Source organism: Phoenix dactylifera, chromosome 10, assembly GCF_009389715.1.
Source record: "Phoenix dactylifera cultivar Barhee BC4 chromosome 10, palm_55x_up_171113_PBpolish2nd_filt_p, whole genome shotgun sequence".
NCBI lineage: Eukaryota > Viridiplantae > Streptophyta > Magnoliopsida > Arecales > Arecaceae > Phoenix > Phoenix dactylifera.
The window spans coordinates 3,143,080-3,160,680 of record NC_052401.1 but is presented as its reverse complement, the minus strand read 5'-3'; the positions used below and the strand labels follow the sequence as shown (position 1 = coordinate 3,160,680).

General features: G+C 38.0%; 2 protein-coding genes and 1 pseudogene across 2 annotated transcripts; 2 read left to right on the top strand and 1 right to left on the bottom strand.

The window, feature by feature from the left end:
• Nucleotides 1-4,541, top strand: LOC103699168 (SAL1 phosphatase-like). The gene is made up of 5 exons (XM_039130785.1): nucleotides 1-1,315; nucleotides 2,216-2,291; nucleotides 3,168-3,241; nucleotides 3,328-3,535; nucleotides 4,192-4,541. Exons 1-4 carry the CDS (start codon nucleotides 1,268-1,270, stop codon nucleotides 3,511-3,513), a joined length of 384 nt encoding a protein of 127 aa, XP_038986713.1. The 5' UTR covers nucleotides 1-1,267; the 3' UTR covers nucleotides 3,514-3,535; nucleotides 4,192-4,541.
• A 468-nt stretch (nucleotides 4,542-5,009) lies between these two features.
• Nucleotides 5,010-8,661, bottom strand: LOC103699475 (probable indole-3-pyruvate monooxygenase YUCCA10). The gene is made up of 4 exons (XM_008781494.3): nucleotides 6,965-8,661; nucleotides 6,448-6,681; nucleotides 6,168-6,290; nucleotides 5,010-6,069 (listed from the first exon to the last, which is right to left on the bottom strand). Exons 1-4 carry the CDS (start codon nucleotides 7,571-7,573, stop codon nucleotides 5,887-5,889), a joined length of 1,149 nt encoding a protein of 382 aa, XP_008779716.2. The 5' UTR covers nucleotides 7,574-8,661; the 3' UTR covers nucleotides 5,010-5,886.
• Nucleotides 8,662-10,350: 1,689 nt separating this feature from the next.
• LOC120112137 lies at nucleotides 10,351-17,601 on the top strand (annotated as a pseudogene).

Here is a 17,601-nt window from a genome sequence, read left to right as displayed (position 1 = left end):
TGCCCGAGGGCCACCTAAATCTGGGGATATGCTTGGGTCCCCCATGATCCACACCTGGGGTGGTCATCGACGGAGGGCTTCCTGCTCTTCTTGGAGACTTCAGTGAGGAGGTCGGGTCTGGAGGGACTGGGGACCAGAGCTGCCTATCTAGCCTACCACTGTCGGCTGGATAGGAATGCCCGGGTTTTCGACGACAACAGAGTTCAACCGAGGGTGGTTACGGACAGGACCCTTTGTCATGCGAAGGAGATCTCCTGCGCCAGCACACTGTCGTCCCTTGGGACGGCTGGGGAAATATGGGGTTCCTCTCTTGCTCCGATAGCGTCCAGGACCATACAGGTCTCTGGGGAGCCCCCACCCTCTTGTTTCCTCAAGGTTAATTTTGACGGAAATGTCGGAGAGGAAGGGTGTACCGGAGGCAACAGCTTCATTATCAGGGACCACGAGGCTCGACTGATTGCGGCGGGAGGTCGGTGGATTTTTGACACGTCTGTGGTCTGCACGGAGCTTAGGGCTGCATGGGAAGGAGTCACCTATGCGAGACAGGTGCTGGGTGCGGACCGCATTTTGCTTGAGGGAGACTCGGCCATGGTGATAGAGTGGATATGAGGCCGAGGTCGCGATGAGAGTTCGAGTATGCTACTTTGTGATGTTCGTAGACTCTTAGACGAGGATGATCTCTCATAGGCTAATCACATCTACAAGAAGGCGAATAGTGTGACTGATTGGGTGGCCTTATTTGCGGTCTACCACTCGAAAAGGTTCACCTGGGGCGATGGTGCATCAGTGCCCCATTTTTTTGTTATTTTTTTTTATAATTTTGTTGGTTGGGCGATGGTGCATCAGTGCCCCTTTTTTTTGTTATTTTTTTTTCTAATTTAGTTGGTTGTATCACGTTCGGCGTGTGTAAGTTGTAGTTGCAAAAAAAAAAAATAATAATAATAAATAAAATAAAAATAAATGAAGAAGATGGCATAGCCTCTGTCCTCGATAAACTCCTCCTTCGTTCCTTGTCTCTCCCCCACCTCTTCTTCGGTCCCCAACCCCACTGATCGCCTCCTCTTCTTCCCTCCTCCTCGCTTCTTGTCTCCCCGTCTCTCCTTTAATCTCCATTTCCGGAGGAGAGCTCGACCTCGATCTCTCGTGGCTTCCGTGGCCTCCTCCGCCTGCTACGAGAAGGAGCTCGCCGCTGCGAAGGAGGTCTCCTCTCTCGCCGCTCGCCTCTGCCACGTACTGTGGCGAATGAGAGTTCTCTGGTCTCTTTTCTATGGTGATTTGGAGAGGTTTGCACTGGAAAGCGGTTCTTTTGATTCTGGTATCGAGATCTGGAATAAATATGTGCCTTTTTTTCGTGTCTTTTTTTTTCTGTTGAGATTCTTTTCCTGTCTTTCAATTGCTCTTGTTTGGACTGTTTTATCTGTTAAAAATCGCATTTTTTCTGAACTGGGATATGGTTTTTGTTGATTTGTTCTTTAATTCGTCTCCTGTGACTTTTCTAGGTTGCCATTTTTTATTTTTCTGATATGTCTTTTGATACTTTATGCCTAGCTTTAGTTATTGTATCTGAGCTTTTGAAGGGAACTGGGTATGTCTAGGATAGCAAGACGGCCCTTTGAGAACTTTTCTAGGTTGCCATTTGCAACTGGCAACAGTTGTGAGATGCCTTGGAGGCGCCATAGATTTTGTCTACTTCAGTGATAAGTAATCTTGAGTGGTATATCCTTTATAAAATTATTAGTTTTATTATTGATGAATTATTGTTAAAATTATATTTTTTAATCGAATCTTTCCTTTATGATTATGTCTCTATTGCTAGTTTTTATCATTGAATTTTGCTCAAAATTTGATTCATATCCAAAAAAAGTATCCCATTTATATCCATATTTGGATAAAAAAAATTGGATATGTTTAATATGTGATTCATATCTGTATCCATTTATGACAAATATAGATATGCTTAATATCCGATTCGTATATGTATTTGTTTAGAACAAATATGGATATTAATTTTGATATCCATTTAATATCCGTATCTGTTTTCATATTCGTTGAAAAATATGGATACAAATATGGATATACCAATACGCAATCCGTATCCGATCCATTTTCAACCCTAGTTAACACATGTAAACACGTCTTTTTTTTCCTTTTTGCTCTTTTCTTTTCCTTCATTATAGTTCAAAATTATGGATGTTTGCTTTTGTTTCTTTTGCAGACGGTACAACGGGCACTTGTGCATTCAGATGTCCAATCAAAATCTGATAAGAGTCCTGGTACAGTAGCAGATTATGGTATATTACCACATTTTAATTATTTCTGTTGCTTATGTTTTATTTCTGACACCACATAATCGTTTGTTGCTTCTGATTAATGGTCTTCAATATGCATAGCTTAAAAAGTTTACTTCCATATCCATTCAAATAGTAGGACAGTTGTTCTACAAATGATAAATCATTTACAAGTTGGAGCAAATTAATTAAGTTGATCCATTTCTTCATTTGAAATTTCCAGGAAGCTCTTTCAAATAAATTGAATGCATCTTCTTCATTTCCTCACTTAAATATGGTTCTCATTTTCATTAAATAAAGTAAACAAAGGTAGAATAAGGAAAAAATTCACAATGTGGGCATGATCTCCAGACCATGTGTTAGAGGGAGATAGATCACAGCAGGGTGTATCTATGAAAGAGGAGCATAGCATGCCTAACAAAGGAATTCTAGATATATAGCATAGATGTAGTACAATCTGGTATTATATTAAGATGTCCAGAAAATACTAATTAAAAATATATGATGGATTAATGCTTGTTAGTCATTAAGTAAGCTTTTCTGTTCTTGGTAAAGTCGGTAAACAATAAAATGATGTTGATTTTGTAAAAAAATATGTCGCAATCAAGAGACTAGAGATCCTATAATGCCCACAAATGATCTTATGATAATAGTGTAACTATGGCCTCTATCTTTTTCCTTTTCCTTTACTTTCTTTCTTCTCTTTGGGCATGTGAGTCTTGTATTTATTTATGATATGACAGAAATGGGTATGTCCACTAGGTAGATGAGCTGGGAAGTGGAGGATCAAGAGTTGCTTTAGTAACTCTATAGCTTCTTAGCACATGAAATGTTCAACTTACTACAATTCTCTAGCAACATACTTCTCCTAATTTGCAGGTTCACAAGCATTAGTCAGCCTTGTTTTGAAGATGGAACTTCCATCTGAATCCTTTTCTTTAGTGGCTGAGGAGGTGCATGAACTTGACTTTAGATTCCAAAGTTTGTTGTGAATTAATTATGACAGTTACCTGAGAGCTATAATGATATTCTCCTGTAGGATTCCGGTGACCTATGTATGGACGGTGCTCAAGAAACACTAAGACGCATCACTAAGCTTGTTAACAACACTCTACTGATGGTAGATATAATATTACTTTGTCTGAGGAAGATGTGCTTGCTGCCATTGATAGTGGCCAATCTGAAGGGGTCCCTATTGGCCAACATTGGGTTTTGGGCCCTATAAATGGCACAGAAGGGGGAGCATGGTAATTTAAGCTTGAAAGTTTGAGTTCTGATCATATATAATAATGTTTGACTCCAAAAGGAAGATGCAATTTATTTTTCTTTTTTTGAGTTGATGCATTGATTGATAAGGATTAATCTAATACCTCTATAGAATTAATAAAAAAGTTGTGACTGGCTGCTGTGAATAACTAAAGGTATGGTGACATTATTTTGACAGTAAAAATTTGACCTTAGTTGACATTCAAATCTTTGTATGTCAATCTTTTAGAGTTATGATTGCTCTGATGTGGGCTGACTTTAGAACTGGCTTTGTGCATACATCTATTTGTGGTTGCATTGTGTATTGCTACATGGCTAATGATTTTTCCTCTTTGGCTTTACAATTTCTTGGTTGTTTAACAATGTACCTGCACACTTGCAAGCACATATTTGGATGTATTGATGTTTGAAATGGTGGTTTAATAATCTACACATTTGTATGTGTTATCATCATCTATATATATTAGATGGAAGTATTGAATGTAGTTTAAAATAACTGCACGTTGTATTAATTTGATTGTTCACTTGTGCTGTTACCAATATATGCACTCCTAGGGGGCTAAGTACCACATTAGCATGTACAATATATGAATTAATTGTTAAACTATGATTTCATGATTATTTTGTTTTTTGACAGGTTAAGAAGAATACACACACATAAAAGAGGAGTTTTCAATAGTATGAAAAAAAATGTTTCCATATGAGGTTGAGTGTAAGTTCAATTCCTGCCTAATGTGCAGACTTGATAGATGGTCTTCTCTCTCTCTCTCTCTCTCTCCTCCCCATCCCAAAAGGAAAGAACGATACAAAGTGATATGCTGTGAGGGTACACAAGAAACAACAACGCAGCTTAATAGGGGAGCATGAAAAAAACTTGCCATGCACGGAAAAAGTTTATTAAGGCTTTATTTAGAGATCATTATGTACATTGTGAGGGAGCCGTGACTAGCATGACAAGCAGCTGTGGCTAGATTTTGACTTAGGTTATGATGAGTCCAATTTTTTAAACTTCTTATGGATAAATCTATTATTGCTAATCCTACTTGATAAAATGGTTAAGAGATACACAATGATTATTATATGTGATATAAAATTAGTAAAATAGGCATTGGTATTTTCAGAGCGTTACGTGCTTATCCAATGCTGTTGACGCTCGAGGAAATGCCTCAAAAAAATGTAAATGAATCATATAACATTGCATGGTCAAATGAGGCTGAGGAAGAGGTTCAAACATATAATTATAGACATTTGAAAGAAAAGACTCTTCCTTGTTGTGATGGATGTGCATTAAAACATGAAGGATGGAGTTGTTAATTGGTGATCTAAGAGAAAGCTTAACAATTGACAAAACAGCAGTGATAGTTTAGATATTCATATCATAGCAGTGAGAGAGGCTTTAATATTTGTCAAAAGGTCATAGATCAAATAGCATGAAAGGGTTGGAAATATTATGTGCACCAACAAAGGGTTTATCCACATCAAGTCATTCTTTCTAACTAATTTTCTATCTCCCCGGATCAATATATATATATATGTAGGATTCAAATTCTAACTCTTATATAATGTGGTCGATTAAACTCTTTTTGTCCCTATAAGTACTGATTAGAACTTCTCATAGCACTCTAGCATATGTTTGCCTGATTCACCTCCTCTCTGTCTCCATTACCCCCTTTCTATGTACACAATCTCTCTCTCTCTCTCTCATTATCTTTCTTACATAAAAACACATATTAATCTCTTTCTCTCTCTCCTCTCTTTCTCTGATATCTAAGGTTTTTTTATTTAAAAATTCTTAAAATTGGTAACCTATTAGATGGGTTAATATAAATTCTCTTTTTTACCCTTCTTTAAATGAATGGGGAAATTGAAATAAAAAATGAAGCAAATTCTAATTTATATTTATAGATGCCATTCAAGCTATATACAACAGCTATAGCAGCAACAACAACTAAAACAACGACGATGATGATAGTGCTCAATCATCAACAACATCCTATAGCTCTAGAACAATGGGTAGATCATATATTGAAGGATTTTTTGGTTTGAAAAATTCTTAATTGGTAACCTACTAAACCAATTAACGTATAAATTCTCTTCTTTACCCCTCTTTATATGAATGAAGGAATTTGAAACAAAAAAAGTGCATCGAAGCAAATCCCAAATTATTTTTATATAGGTTCTTCAAGCTATATATGATAGCAGTAAGAATTGAAACAATAGCAACAATAATAACAATGATGATGATAATAATGATTATGGCGATACTGATAATCATCATCATCATATGAGACACAAGTTGTGGGTACGTCAATTCGGTTCTATGTTGAAGGGACTAAGCTGATTCACAGCAATCATGAGCCATCTTTATATCATCGGCAATGTTTTCTGCATCCATGGAGATTCCGGCCAATCCGCTTCTGGCAAACCCTGCAAAGTATAGCCCATTTTCTCCTTTCCAATGGTTTGGAAATTTTGCTACAGGAAACCCATCTTGGCCAAGGAGACCAAAATCATCCTACATCCATATATTAGTTTTGTGAACTATAGCCCAAGTAAGTTAAATGAAAAGAATTACATCCAAGGATTAAAAATCAATTGATAATTTCCTTATACCTTTAACCAACTTTTTACTTTGCTTTGATAGCCGGTTGCAAAAACTATTGCATCGAACTGATATGACTTGTCATCGGTAAAAAGTACCTCATTGCCTTGTATGCTTGATAGCCCTTTGACAACCTATTCAATAAACACATGCAAAACAAACGTTATCAAAATCAGACACATGCAAATTACTTGGCCTATCCCTTGCATGATATTATGAAGAAATTAATTGAAAGTAAAATAGCATAAATAATTTGGGATTTTGGCTAGTCAAGAAAAATAAAATAGTTACCTGAATCTCACCACTTTTGATCTTTGCTACAGTACCAACATCAATAACTGATGATCTACCGGTCGCAATCTTAAGAGAGAGAGGGCCTAGTTTTGGCCTTGTAATCCCATATTTAGACAAATCTCCATATTTAAGATTGCTAAGCATAAGAAGTAAGGTGTCCACCAAACGAACATTGAGGTATTTTACTAAAACCATCCCCATGTATATCAACTCCTTGGTCATCACATGGAACTGTTACAAGAGCCCAAAAGCAAAATTACATCTACTAGACAAATATGTTCTAACTAATAAAATACAACACCTATGGATTATCCTTAGTTGCACCGTACTTTTATAAGGGGCATATGGTGTTTAAAAATACAGCAAATCCAACCTGTTGTGTATTTCTAGCATGATATTGATTATATTTGCAAGTATGAAATATTGGATACAACTACTTTTATAAAACATACAAACCCCTATAAAGCTAATTGTAATACTAATGTAGAGCATGTTTCAAGATAAATCTAGTTACCGGGCTTTGGATGGTGATGGCGGTTTTTGCTCCAAAGTTTGAGAGATCATAAGCAATCTCCATGCCTGAGTTACCGCTTCCAACAACTAGAACATTCTTGCCAGTGTAAGCAGCCCCCGACTTGTAAAAAGAAGAGTGGACGACCTCCCCAGAGAAGGTCTTCAAACCCGGGATATCCGGTATCATCCCTTCATCATTCTCTCCGGTGGCCACGACCAGGAACTTTGCCGTGTACTCTTTGACCTCCCCTGTGACCTTGTCACAAGCCATTATGCTCCATGTTCCTTTGTATTTGTCATAATTAGCAGAATCAACAACAGTGCAATATACAATATTCGGCTTGAAACGTGCTTGATAGTTATCTAGGTACTGGATGAATTGATCCTTGGGTATGAAGGTTGGGAACGTGCTAGGGTAAGGCATGTGCGGCAGCTCACAAAATTGCTTGGCAAGGTGAAGCTTCAGACGATCATATGCCCTCTTTCTCCAAAGAGAAGCACTGCAATCCTCTTTCTCTAGTATGATGTTTGGAATGGAGAACATGTTTAGACATGCAGCAGTGGCAAGGCCTGATGGACCAGCTCCCACGATCAGCACCTCCTTCTTCATTGTAACCTTGATGAGATCAAAGGCTTCAAATTGGCTACAAGTATGGTATCGCGAATGTCACCCTAAAGGACTTTTACCTCCAATTATCCCACTTGCCGACCCCATTACATCCTCCTGCTTATATACATGCACCAATATCCCTTTTTGTTTTTGAAATAGTTTAATATTTGCTATTATTTCACTAAATCTAGTAATGATCTCCCGAATATAACTCTAATGGATCCTTATTTTGAGCTTGCTTCCCTATCATGGCCTTCTGCTTATATACATGCACTTGGTATGACGGGTCAATATCCATCTCTATTTTGTATGTGGATAAGATTTGCAATAATTCCACCAAAACTAGCAAAAGTGGAACTTTCTAATTTTCAACCTTTGTAATGACCAAATCCCTTTTTAAAAAAGGTAGGGGGACACGCATGCACTATAATTATGCATACTTAATTGAATTCGAATCTCAGGTTGCTAAGCAAATGGATGATTGAAATAAACCGTTGTTGCAAAACCTTGAGATATGCTTGTGAATTACCAAATTTCATTATATTTATCATAATTAGCAGAATTAGCAATAGTGCCGTAAACAAGGCTCAGCTTGAAATGTGCTCAATAGATATCCAATTACCGGATGAACTCATCCTTGGGTACACTGATCTTTATCCTCAAAAAAAAAAAAAACACACACACACTGATCTTTATCTTCAAAGAATCCTATCTTGTATGATATTGGATCTGCATTTATCATAAAACAAATTAATAAGATAAATATGGAAAGAAACTACAACTATACGTTTTAGAAATATGGCATATGACACTTTTTGGAGGGGGAGGGGGTGGGGGAGAGGAAACAGCGTAAAGGGAGCTATTGTGACACAAAAAATGCTGGGTTTGTAGCTAGGGATCACCTATCCGGTAGGAAATTCTACCTCGTTTTGTCAAAAAACACAAGGATTGGGTAATGATGTCCCAAAAAAGATGAATCAAGATGAAGGCAACATGTAAACATTCTTTTATAAAAACATATTGCTTTTACAACATTATCGCCTAAAAAACAAACACTTACTCAACATTTACAAATCACTAAAAAATATTTTACTAATCTAACAATCTATAATTAATTTAAATTTGATATGATTTATTTTTTTAAAAAATAATGAAGAATATATAGATGTTATAGATTTAATAATAATAATTATATCAAAATCAAATGAAAAATAGCATTACCAAAATAATTATCTAATATTTCAACTTGACCAAGTTATGGTCTAAAAAAAAAAATTCGACAATGTGGCTCAATCTTTTTTTGACTTGTAGACCCATTTGAATCATAAAAAAAGGGTAAATTCCAGCAGAGTTTTGATCTTTTTCTTAATAGATTTTTCGACTGTATATACTTCTAAATATAAAAAATTGCTTGAATATTCTTGTAAAGTTGCTATTTGCGTGTATACTCTTATAACTTTTTTTTTTGCATACTATCCATAAAGGTATTTCAGTTATTTTAGTTTTAAGCTATTTATTTTTTAACATTATTAGATGGTACGAACAAATATTAATTTTATAAAAATATTTATATAATTTTATATGTTTATATATATATATATATAAGTCTAAAAAAAATGCTGCTTGTTCTTCCCCAGCTATGGTGGAGCCCACGAGCTAATTGTGGTCGTGCGATAGTCCCCATAGCAGCATCAATTGTCGTGGCCCAAAAAAGTGTGGTGCAAAGTTAAAGACAAATGAAACGAGAGTTAAAAGACCTATAAGTCTGACTGGGCACTTCATTTGTGGCTCATCATTTGGGAAAATTTTAGTGGACCCAGCAGTCTTCTATTTTTTTTACTTTGCGTAGCCTTTTTGTTAGCGATGTAGCTGGTTGTACTCGTATGAAAGCAGTATGAGCAGCAGATGGACCAGAAAAAAAACCTATCAAACCAACAACACCGAAGGATGGCATAGCTTGAAAGCTAACCCTGGGGTGAAGATGGAGATCATGGGCATTCTAGGGATTGGGGAGCAGGATGGCACTCTGAGCTATTTGGGGGTCTCGATCACGGGCAGACGCCTGCGTAGGGCGGAGTGCATTCAGATGGAGCAAGGCATCAGGCATAGACTAGAGGGATGGCAGACCAACGCTCTCTCCATGATGGGGAGAGTCATCTTAGTACGGTTAGCCCTGAGGTCGATCCATGTTTATTTGTAGTCCCATACCATGGGGTTGTTGGCTGCATTGCGGGGTATGGAGAGGCAGTTCCAGAGCTTCTTAGAGGGGCAGGAGTGGAGTTCATCTTTTGGCTTAGGAGACGGTCTATCAGCCGATCAGGAGTGGAGGTGGAGGTTTGGAAATTCACTCCCTAATTGAGAAACGGGAGCTTCTCCCGACCAAAGTAGCAACCAGATTTCTTTTGGAGCTGAGTAGCATTTGGGGTGCCTTGATGTGGGCGAAGTATGGGGATCCAGCTGACATATCTGTATTCCGTACTAGCTGTCGTAGCTCTTTTGTCTGGAGGAAGATTTGTGCCCATGCCCCGATGGTCCTACCAGAGATCAGATGGGAGATTGAAGATGGCTGGGGTATTGACATTTTGGAGGATAGCTGGTTCTCTGAGGTCCCACTCCGAAACTAGCCTACTATGATTGATGTAGACTGTCTTGAGGGGCGCAAAGTTCATGATTTACTTACCCCGGGGGGGCAGGCATGGGACACAGATCTTGTTCGACAGGCCTTTGGGGAGTAGCTAGCCGAGTGCATCCTCTCTATATCGATTCCATCTATGGGCGGCGGATAGGAGGGTGTGGAGCATGACAGGGAGGTCGGAGGTGAGCGCCCGAGACTTAGCCCGGATGGTTGAGAGGGTTCCGAGCAGGCAGATTGAGGAGAGCTGGATCTGGAGGCTGCATGCCCATCCACAATCGGCCATGTTTGTCTGCTAGGTGGCTTGAGGATGCTTACCCACCAGAGGTACACTGGTTTGGCGTGGTGTGCATGTCCCCTCCGAGTGTCCGACGTGTCTGGAGATGGAGGAGTCCATCTTCCATGCTATCTTTGGATGCCCGAGGGCCACCTAAATCTGGGGATATGCTTGGGTCCCCCATGATCCACACCTGGGGTGGTCATCGACGGAGGGCTTCCTGCTCTTCTTGGAGACTTCAGTGAGGAGGTCGGGTCTGGAGGGACTGGGGACCAGAGCTGCCTATCTAGCCTACCACTGTCGGCTGGATAGGAATGCCCGGGTTTTCGACGACAACAGAGTTCAACCGAGGGTGGTTACGGACAGGACCCTTTGTCATGCGAAGGAGATCTCCTGCGCCAGCACACTGTCGTCCCTTGGGACGGCTGGGGAAATATGGGGTTCCTCTCTTGCTCCGATAGCGTCCAGGACCATACAGGTCTCTGGGGAGCCCCCACCCTCTTGTTTCCTCAAGGTTAATTTTGACGGAAATGTCGGAGAGGAAGGGTGTACCGGAGGCAACAGCTTCATTATCAGGGACCACGAGGCTCGACTGATTGCGGCGGGAGGTCGGTGGATTTTTGACACGTCTGTGGTCTGCACGGAGCTTAGGGCTGCATGGGAAGGAGTCACCTATGCGAGACAGGTGCTGGGTGCGGACCGCATTTTGCTTGAGGGAGACTCGGCCATGGTGATAGAGTGGATATGAGGCCGAGGTCGCGATGAGAGTTCGAGTATGCTACTTTGTGATGTTCGTAGACTCTTAGACGAGGATGATCTCTCATAGGCTAATCACATCTACAAGAAGGCGAATAGTGTGACTGATTGGGTGGCCTTATTTGCGGTCTACCACTCGAAAAGGTTCACCTGGGGCGATGGTGCATCAGTGCCCCATTTTTTTGTTATTTTTTTTTATAATTTTGTTGGTTGGGCGATGGTGCATCAGTGCCCCTTTTTTTTGTTATTTTTTTTTCTAATTTAGTTGGTTGTATCACGTTCGGCGTGTGTAAGTTGTAGTTGCAAAAAAAAAAAATAATAATAATAAATAAAATAAAAATAAATGAAGAAGATGGCATAGCCTCTGTCCTCGATAAACTCCTCCTTCGTTCCTTGTCTCTCCCCCACCTCTTCTTCGGTCCCCAACCCCACTGATCGCCTCCTCTTCTTCCCTCCTCCTCGCTTCTTGTCTCCCCGTCTCTCCTTTAATCTCCATTTCCGGAGGAGAGCTCGACCTCGATCTCTCGTGGCTTCCGTGGCCTCCTCCGCCTGCTACGAGAAGGAGCTCGCCGCTGCGAAGGAGGTCTCCTCTCTCGCCGCTCGCCTCTGCCACGTACTGTGGCGAATGAGAGTTCTCTGGTCTCTTTTCTATGGTGATTTGGAGAGGTTTGCACTGGAAAGCGGTTCTTTTGATTCTGGTATCGAGATCTGGAATAAATATGTGCCTTTTTTTCGTGTCTTTTTTTTTCTGTTGAGATTCTTTTCCTGTCTTTCAATTGCTCTTGTTTGGACTGTTTTATCTGTTAAAAATCGCATTTTTTCTGAACTGGGATATGGTTTTTGTTGATTTGTTCTTTAATTCGTCTCCTGTGACTTTTCTAGGTTGCCATTTTTTATTTTTCTGATATGTCTTTTGATACTTTATGCCTAGCTTTAGTTATTGTATCTGAGCTTTTGAAGGGAACTGGGTATGTCTAGGATAGCAAGACGGCCCTTTGAGAACTTTTCTAGGTTGCCATTTGCAACTGGCAACAGTTGTGAGATGCCTTGGAGGCGCCATAGATTTTGTCTACTTCAGTGATAAGTAATCTTGAGTGGTATATCCTTTATAAAATTATTAGTTTTATTATTGATGAATTATTGTTAAAATTATATTTTTTAATCGAATCTTTCCTTTATGATTATGTCTCTATTGCTAGTTTTCATCATTGAATTTTGCTCAAAATTTGATTAATATCCAAAAAAGTATCCCATTTATATCCATATTTGGATAAAAAAATTGGATATGTTTAATATGTGATTCATATCTGTATCCATTTATGACAAATATAGATATGCTTAATATCCGATTCGTATATGTATTTGTTTAGAACAAATATGGATATTAATTTTGATATCCATTTAATATCCGTATCTGTATTCATATTCGTTGAAAAATATGGATACAAATATGGATATACCAATACGCAATCCGTATCCGATCCATTTTCAACCCTAGTTAACACATGTAAACACGTCTTTTTTTTCCTTTTTGCTCTTTCCTTTTCCTTCATTATAGTTCAAAATTATGGATGTTTGCTTTTGTTTCTTTTGCAGACGGTACAACGGGCACTTGTGCATTCAGATGTCCTATCAAAATCTGATAAGAGTCCTGGTACGGTAGCAGATTATGGTATATTACCACATTTTAATTATTCTGTTGCTTATGTTTTATTTCTGACACCACATAATCGTTTGTTGCTTCTGATTAATGGTCTTCAATATGCATAGCTTAAAAAGTTTACTTCCATATCCATTCAAATAGTAGGACAGTTGTTCTACAAATGATAAATCATTTACAAGTTGGAGCAAATTAATTAAGTTGATCCATTTCTTCATTTGAAATTTCCAGGAAGCTCTTTCAAATAAATTGAATGCATCTTCTTCATTTCCTTACTTAAATATGGTTCTCATTTTCATTAAATAACGTAAACAAAGGTAGAATAAGGAAAAAATTCACAATGTGGGCATGCTCTCCAGACCATGTGTTAGAGGGAGATAGATCACAGCAGGGTGTATCTATGAAAGAGGAGCATAGCATGCCTAACAAAGGAATTCTAGATATATAGCATAGATGTAGTACAATCTGGTATTATTTTAAGATGTCCAGAAAATACTAATTAAAAATATATGATGGATTAATGCTTGTTAGTCATTAAGTAAGCTTTTCTGTTCTTGGTAAAGTCGGTAAACAATAAAATGATGTTGATTTTGTAAAAAAATATGTCGCAATCAAGAGACTAGAGATCCTATAATGCCCACAAATGATCTTATGATAATAGTGTAACTATGGCCTCTATCTTTTTCCTTTTCCTTTACTTTCTTTCTTCTCTTTTGGCATGTGAGTCTTGTATTTATTTATGATATGACAGAAATGGGTATGTCCACTAGGTAGATGAGCTGGGAAGTGGAGGATCAAGAGTTGCTTTAGTAACTCTATAGCTTCTTAGCACATGAAATGTTCAACTTACTACAATTCTCTAGCAACATACTTCTCCTAATTTGCAGGTTCACAAGCATTAGTCAGCCTTGTTTTGAAGATGGAACTTCCATCTGAATCCTTTTCTTTAGTGGCTGAGGAGGTGCATGAACTTGACTTTAGATTCCAAAGTTTGTTGTGAATTAATTATGACAGTTACCTGAGAGCTATAATGATATTCTCCTGTAGGATTCCGGTGACCTATGTATGGACGGTGCTCAAGAAACACTAAGACGCATCACTAAGCTTGTTAACAACACTCTACTGATGGTAGATATAATATTACTTTGTCTGAGGAAGATGTGCTTGCTGCCATTGATAGTGGCCAATCTGAAGGGGTCCCTATTGGCCAACATTGGGTTTTGGGCCCTATAAATGGCACAGAAGGGTGAGCATGGTAATTTAAGCTTGAAAGTTTGAGTTCTGATCATATATAATAATGTTTGACTCCAAAAGGAAGATGCAATTTATTTTTCTTTTTTTGAGTTGATGCATTGATTGATAAGGATTAATCTAATACCTCTATAGAATTAATAAAAAAGTTGTGACTGGCTGCTGTGAATAACTAAAGGTATGGTGACATTATTTTGACAGTAAAAATTTGACCTTAGTTGACATTCAAATCTTTGTATGTCAATCTTTTAGAGTTATGATTGCTCTGATGTGGGCTGACTTTAGAACTGGCTTTGTGCATACATCTATTTGTGGTTCCATTGTGTATTGCTACATGGCTAATGATTTTTCCTCTTTGGCTTTACAATTTCTTGGTTGTTTAACAATGTACCTGCACACTTGCAAGCACATATTTGGATGTATTGATGTTTGAATTAGTGGTTTAATAATCTACACATTTGTATGTGTTATCATTATCTATATATATTAGATGGAAGTATTGAATGTAGTTTAAAATAACTGCACGTTGTATTAATTTGATTGTTGTGCTGTTACCAATATATGCACTCCTAGGGGGCTAAGTACCACATTAGCATGTACAACACATTCTATGCTTCTTGTTCTGTAATGCTGTTACTTAATCCTTTCTTTTATATGTATACAAATGTGCTAGCTTCCCAATGAACATTACAATAGCCTAGCTTCGACATTATTCTGCATGGGCAATGAATTAATTGTTAAACTATGATTTCATGATTATTTTGTTTTTTGACAGGTTAAGAAGAATACACACATATAAAAGAGGAGTTTTCAATAGTATGAAAAAAATGTTTCCATATGAGGTTGAGTGTAAGTTCAATTCCTCCCTAATGTGAGGACTTGATAGATGGTCGCCTCTCTCTCTCTCTCTCCCCCATCCCAAAAGGAAAGAACGATACAAAGTGATATGCTGTGAGGGTACATGAGAAACAACAACGCAGCTTGATAGGGGAGCATGAAAAAAACTTGCCATGCACGGAAAAAGTGTATTAAGGCTTTATTTAGAGATCATTATGTACATTATGAGGGAGCCGTGACTAGTATGACAAGCAGCTGTGGCTAGATTTTGACTTAGGATATGATGAGTCCAATTTCTTAAACTTCTTATAGATAAATCTATTATTGCTAATCCTACTGGATAAAATGGTTAAGAGATACACTACAATGATTGTTATATGTGATATAAAATTAGTAAAATAGGCATTGGTATTTTCAGAGCATTACGTGCTTATCCAATGCTTTTGACGCTTGAGGAAATGCGTCAAAAAACGTAAATGAATCATATGACATTGCATGGTCAAATGAGGCTGAGGAAAAGGTTCAAACATATAATTATAGACATTAGAAAGAAAAGACTCTTCCTTGTTGTGATGGATGTGCATTAAAACATGAAGGATGGAGTTGTTAATTGGTGATCTAAGAGAAAGCTTAATAATTGACAAAACAGCAGTGATAGTTTAGATATTCATATCATAGCAGTGAGAGAGGTTTTAATATTTGTCAAAAGGTCATAGATCAAATAGCTTGAAAGGGTTGGAAATATTATGTGCACCAACAAAGGGTTTATCCTTTAGACCAAAACATATGGAGAAGGCTTTAGTCAGACCCCAATTTAATGGGAATGAAACTGTAATTTCTGGAAATGTTATCTTCAAACTTAAGTGAAATCAATTATTTAGGCTCCCGCCTTCATTCTCATCAATTGCCTTTGTGAATATGGCAGCATAGGAGTTTATTGAATTATCATTTAATTTAACTGATATTATGTTCTCTGTGTTTCTGAAACAAACATCATGCCAAGTAACATAAGAAAACCTGCACATTACGGCAATAGCAATATTGAATGATTAAGAGATTGCTGGTGAACTGGCATTTGAGGTGCTAGAATATTGCTATGAGAATATGCTGATAGGATCAAACAACAATTGATTAGGTACATGTAGGCGTGAAAGTTCTAATACATTGTAATTCTAAATATTTATTCTCAGACCACAGAATATGGAACTAATACAAGCTATAATGCAATTGAATCATGTTCTTGTGATATACAGTCTAAATACAAAATTCTATGTCAATTTCTGTTGGTATCTGTCTGTTCAGCAAAAAGAGGAATTGAAAGCCACCTTAATTCTTGTCAAAGTTGACTGCTATTTTATAATATGTGTCTTGGATACATAGGATGACTTGGAAGTTTCTGTTCTAGTTCTTTCATGCCATTTGACATTTTCTTTTCCCACTCTCATGCATATGAATTCTAAATCAGGTTCCTAAGAGGAGATCAATTTGCAATTGCTTTGGCACTGCTTGATGAAGGAAGAATAGTGTTGGGTGTTTTGGCATGTCCAAATCTTCCTCTAAATCCAGACAATTATTCTTTGCAAAAGCAAATTGGTTGTCTTCTCTCTTCTAAAATTGGGGATGGAGCTTTCGTGCAGTCACTTGATGGCTCTTCACCGACAATGATTAAAATTCTCTGTATTGACTTTGTCACTTGCTGCGAGCATTTAATCGCTGTCTGACTTTTATTGACTTCCCTTTAGATACGTGTCAGTGCCATTGAAAATTAAGAGGATGGGTTATTCTTTGAGTCATTTGAAGCAGCACATTCCATGCATGATTTATCTAGTGTAATAGCAAAGGTATTACAGGCTAGGACTCTTTTGTATCCAAATTCAGAGAGATCTAGTACAATCTTATTCTGATGTTCCTTGTAGAAACTTGGCGTCCAAAAACCTTCCAATTAGAATTGATAGCCAGGCAAAATACGGTGCTCTGGCCTGAGGAGATGCTGCTATACATTTACGTTTCCCACATAAAGGCTATCGTGAGGAGATATGGGACCATGCAGCTGGTTCTATTGTCGTCATTGGTAAAAACTGTCAGACCTTTTGTTCTCATGCTTATTCAACTGATATGGAATTTTGGAGGCCTAATGCTACAGGGCCATATATATTTGGAAATGAATTACGTATTATGTTGTCAGATCTCATGACTGTGTTTCCTGGTGGTTTACAGAAGCTGGTGGCGTAGCGACTGGCGCAGCAGGAAATAATTTGGATTTTTCCAAGGGGAGGTACCTTGATCTTGACAGTGGCATCATTGTCACAAATAAGAAGCTAATGCCAGCACTGTTGAAAGCCATACAAGATGCTGTGAGAGAGATCTCAATCTGCTTGCCTCTTATAACTAATACATGTAGTTTCGACTAGCTGTTATGTCTGTCAGTTCATGCCTGTAATTTTCTGAAATTTGGATTGAAAGCTTTGGTCAGACATGGCACGGCAGTCAACTGACCTGCATATCCACCAGTATCGACAATAATTTCATCTCAGCAGAAGTTGGATTTGTATATTGTTAGTTTTGTTACTTGAAAATTCGAAAGCATTCCTCTCTTTATTGTGTTTCAAGAACTA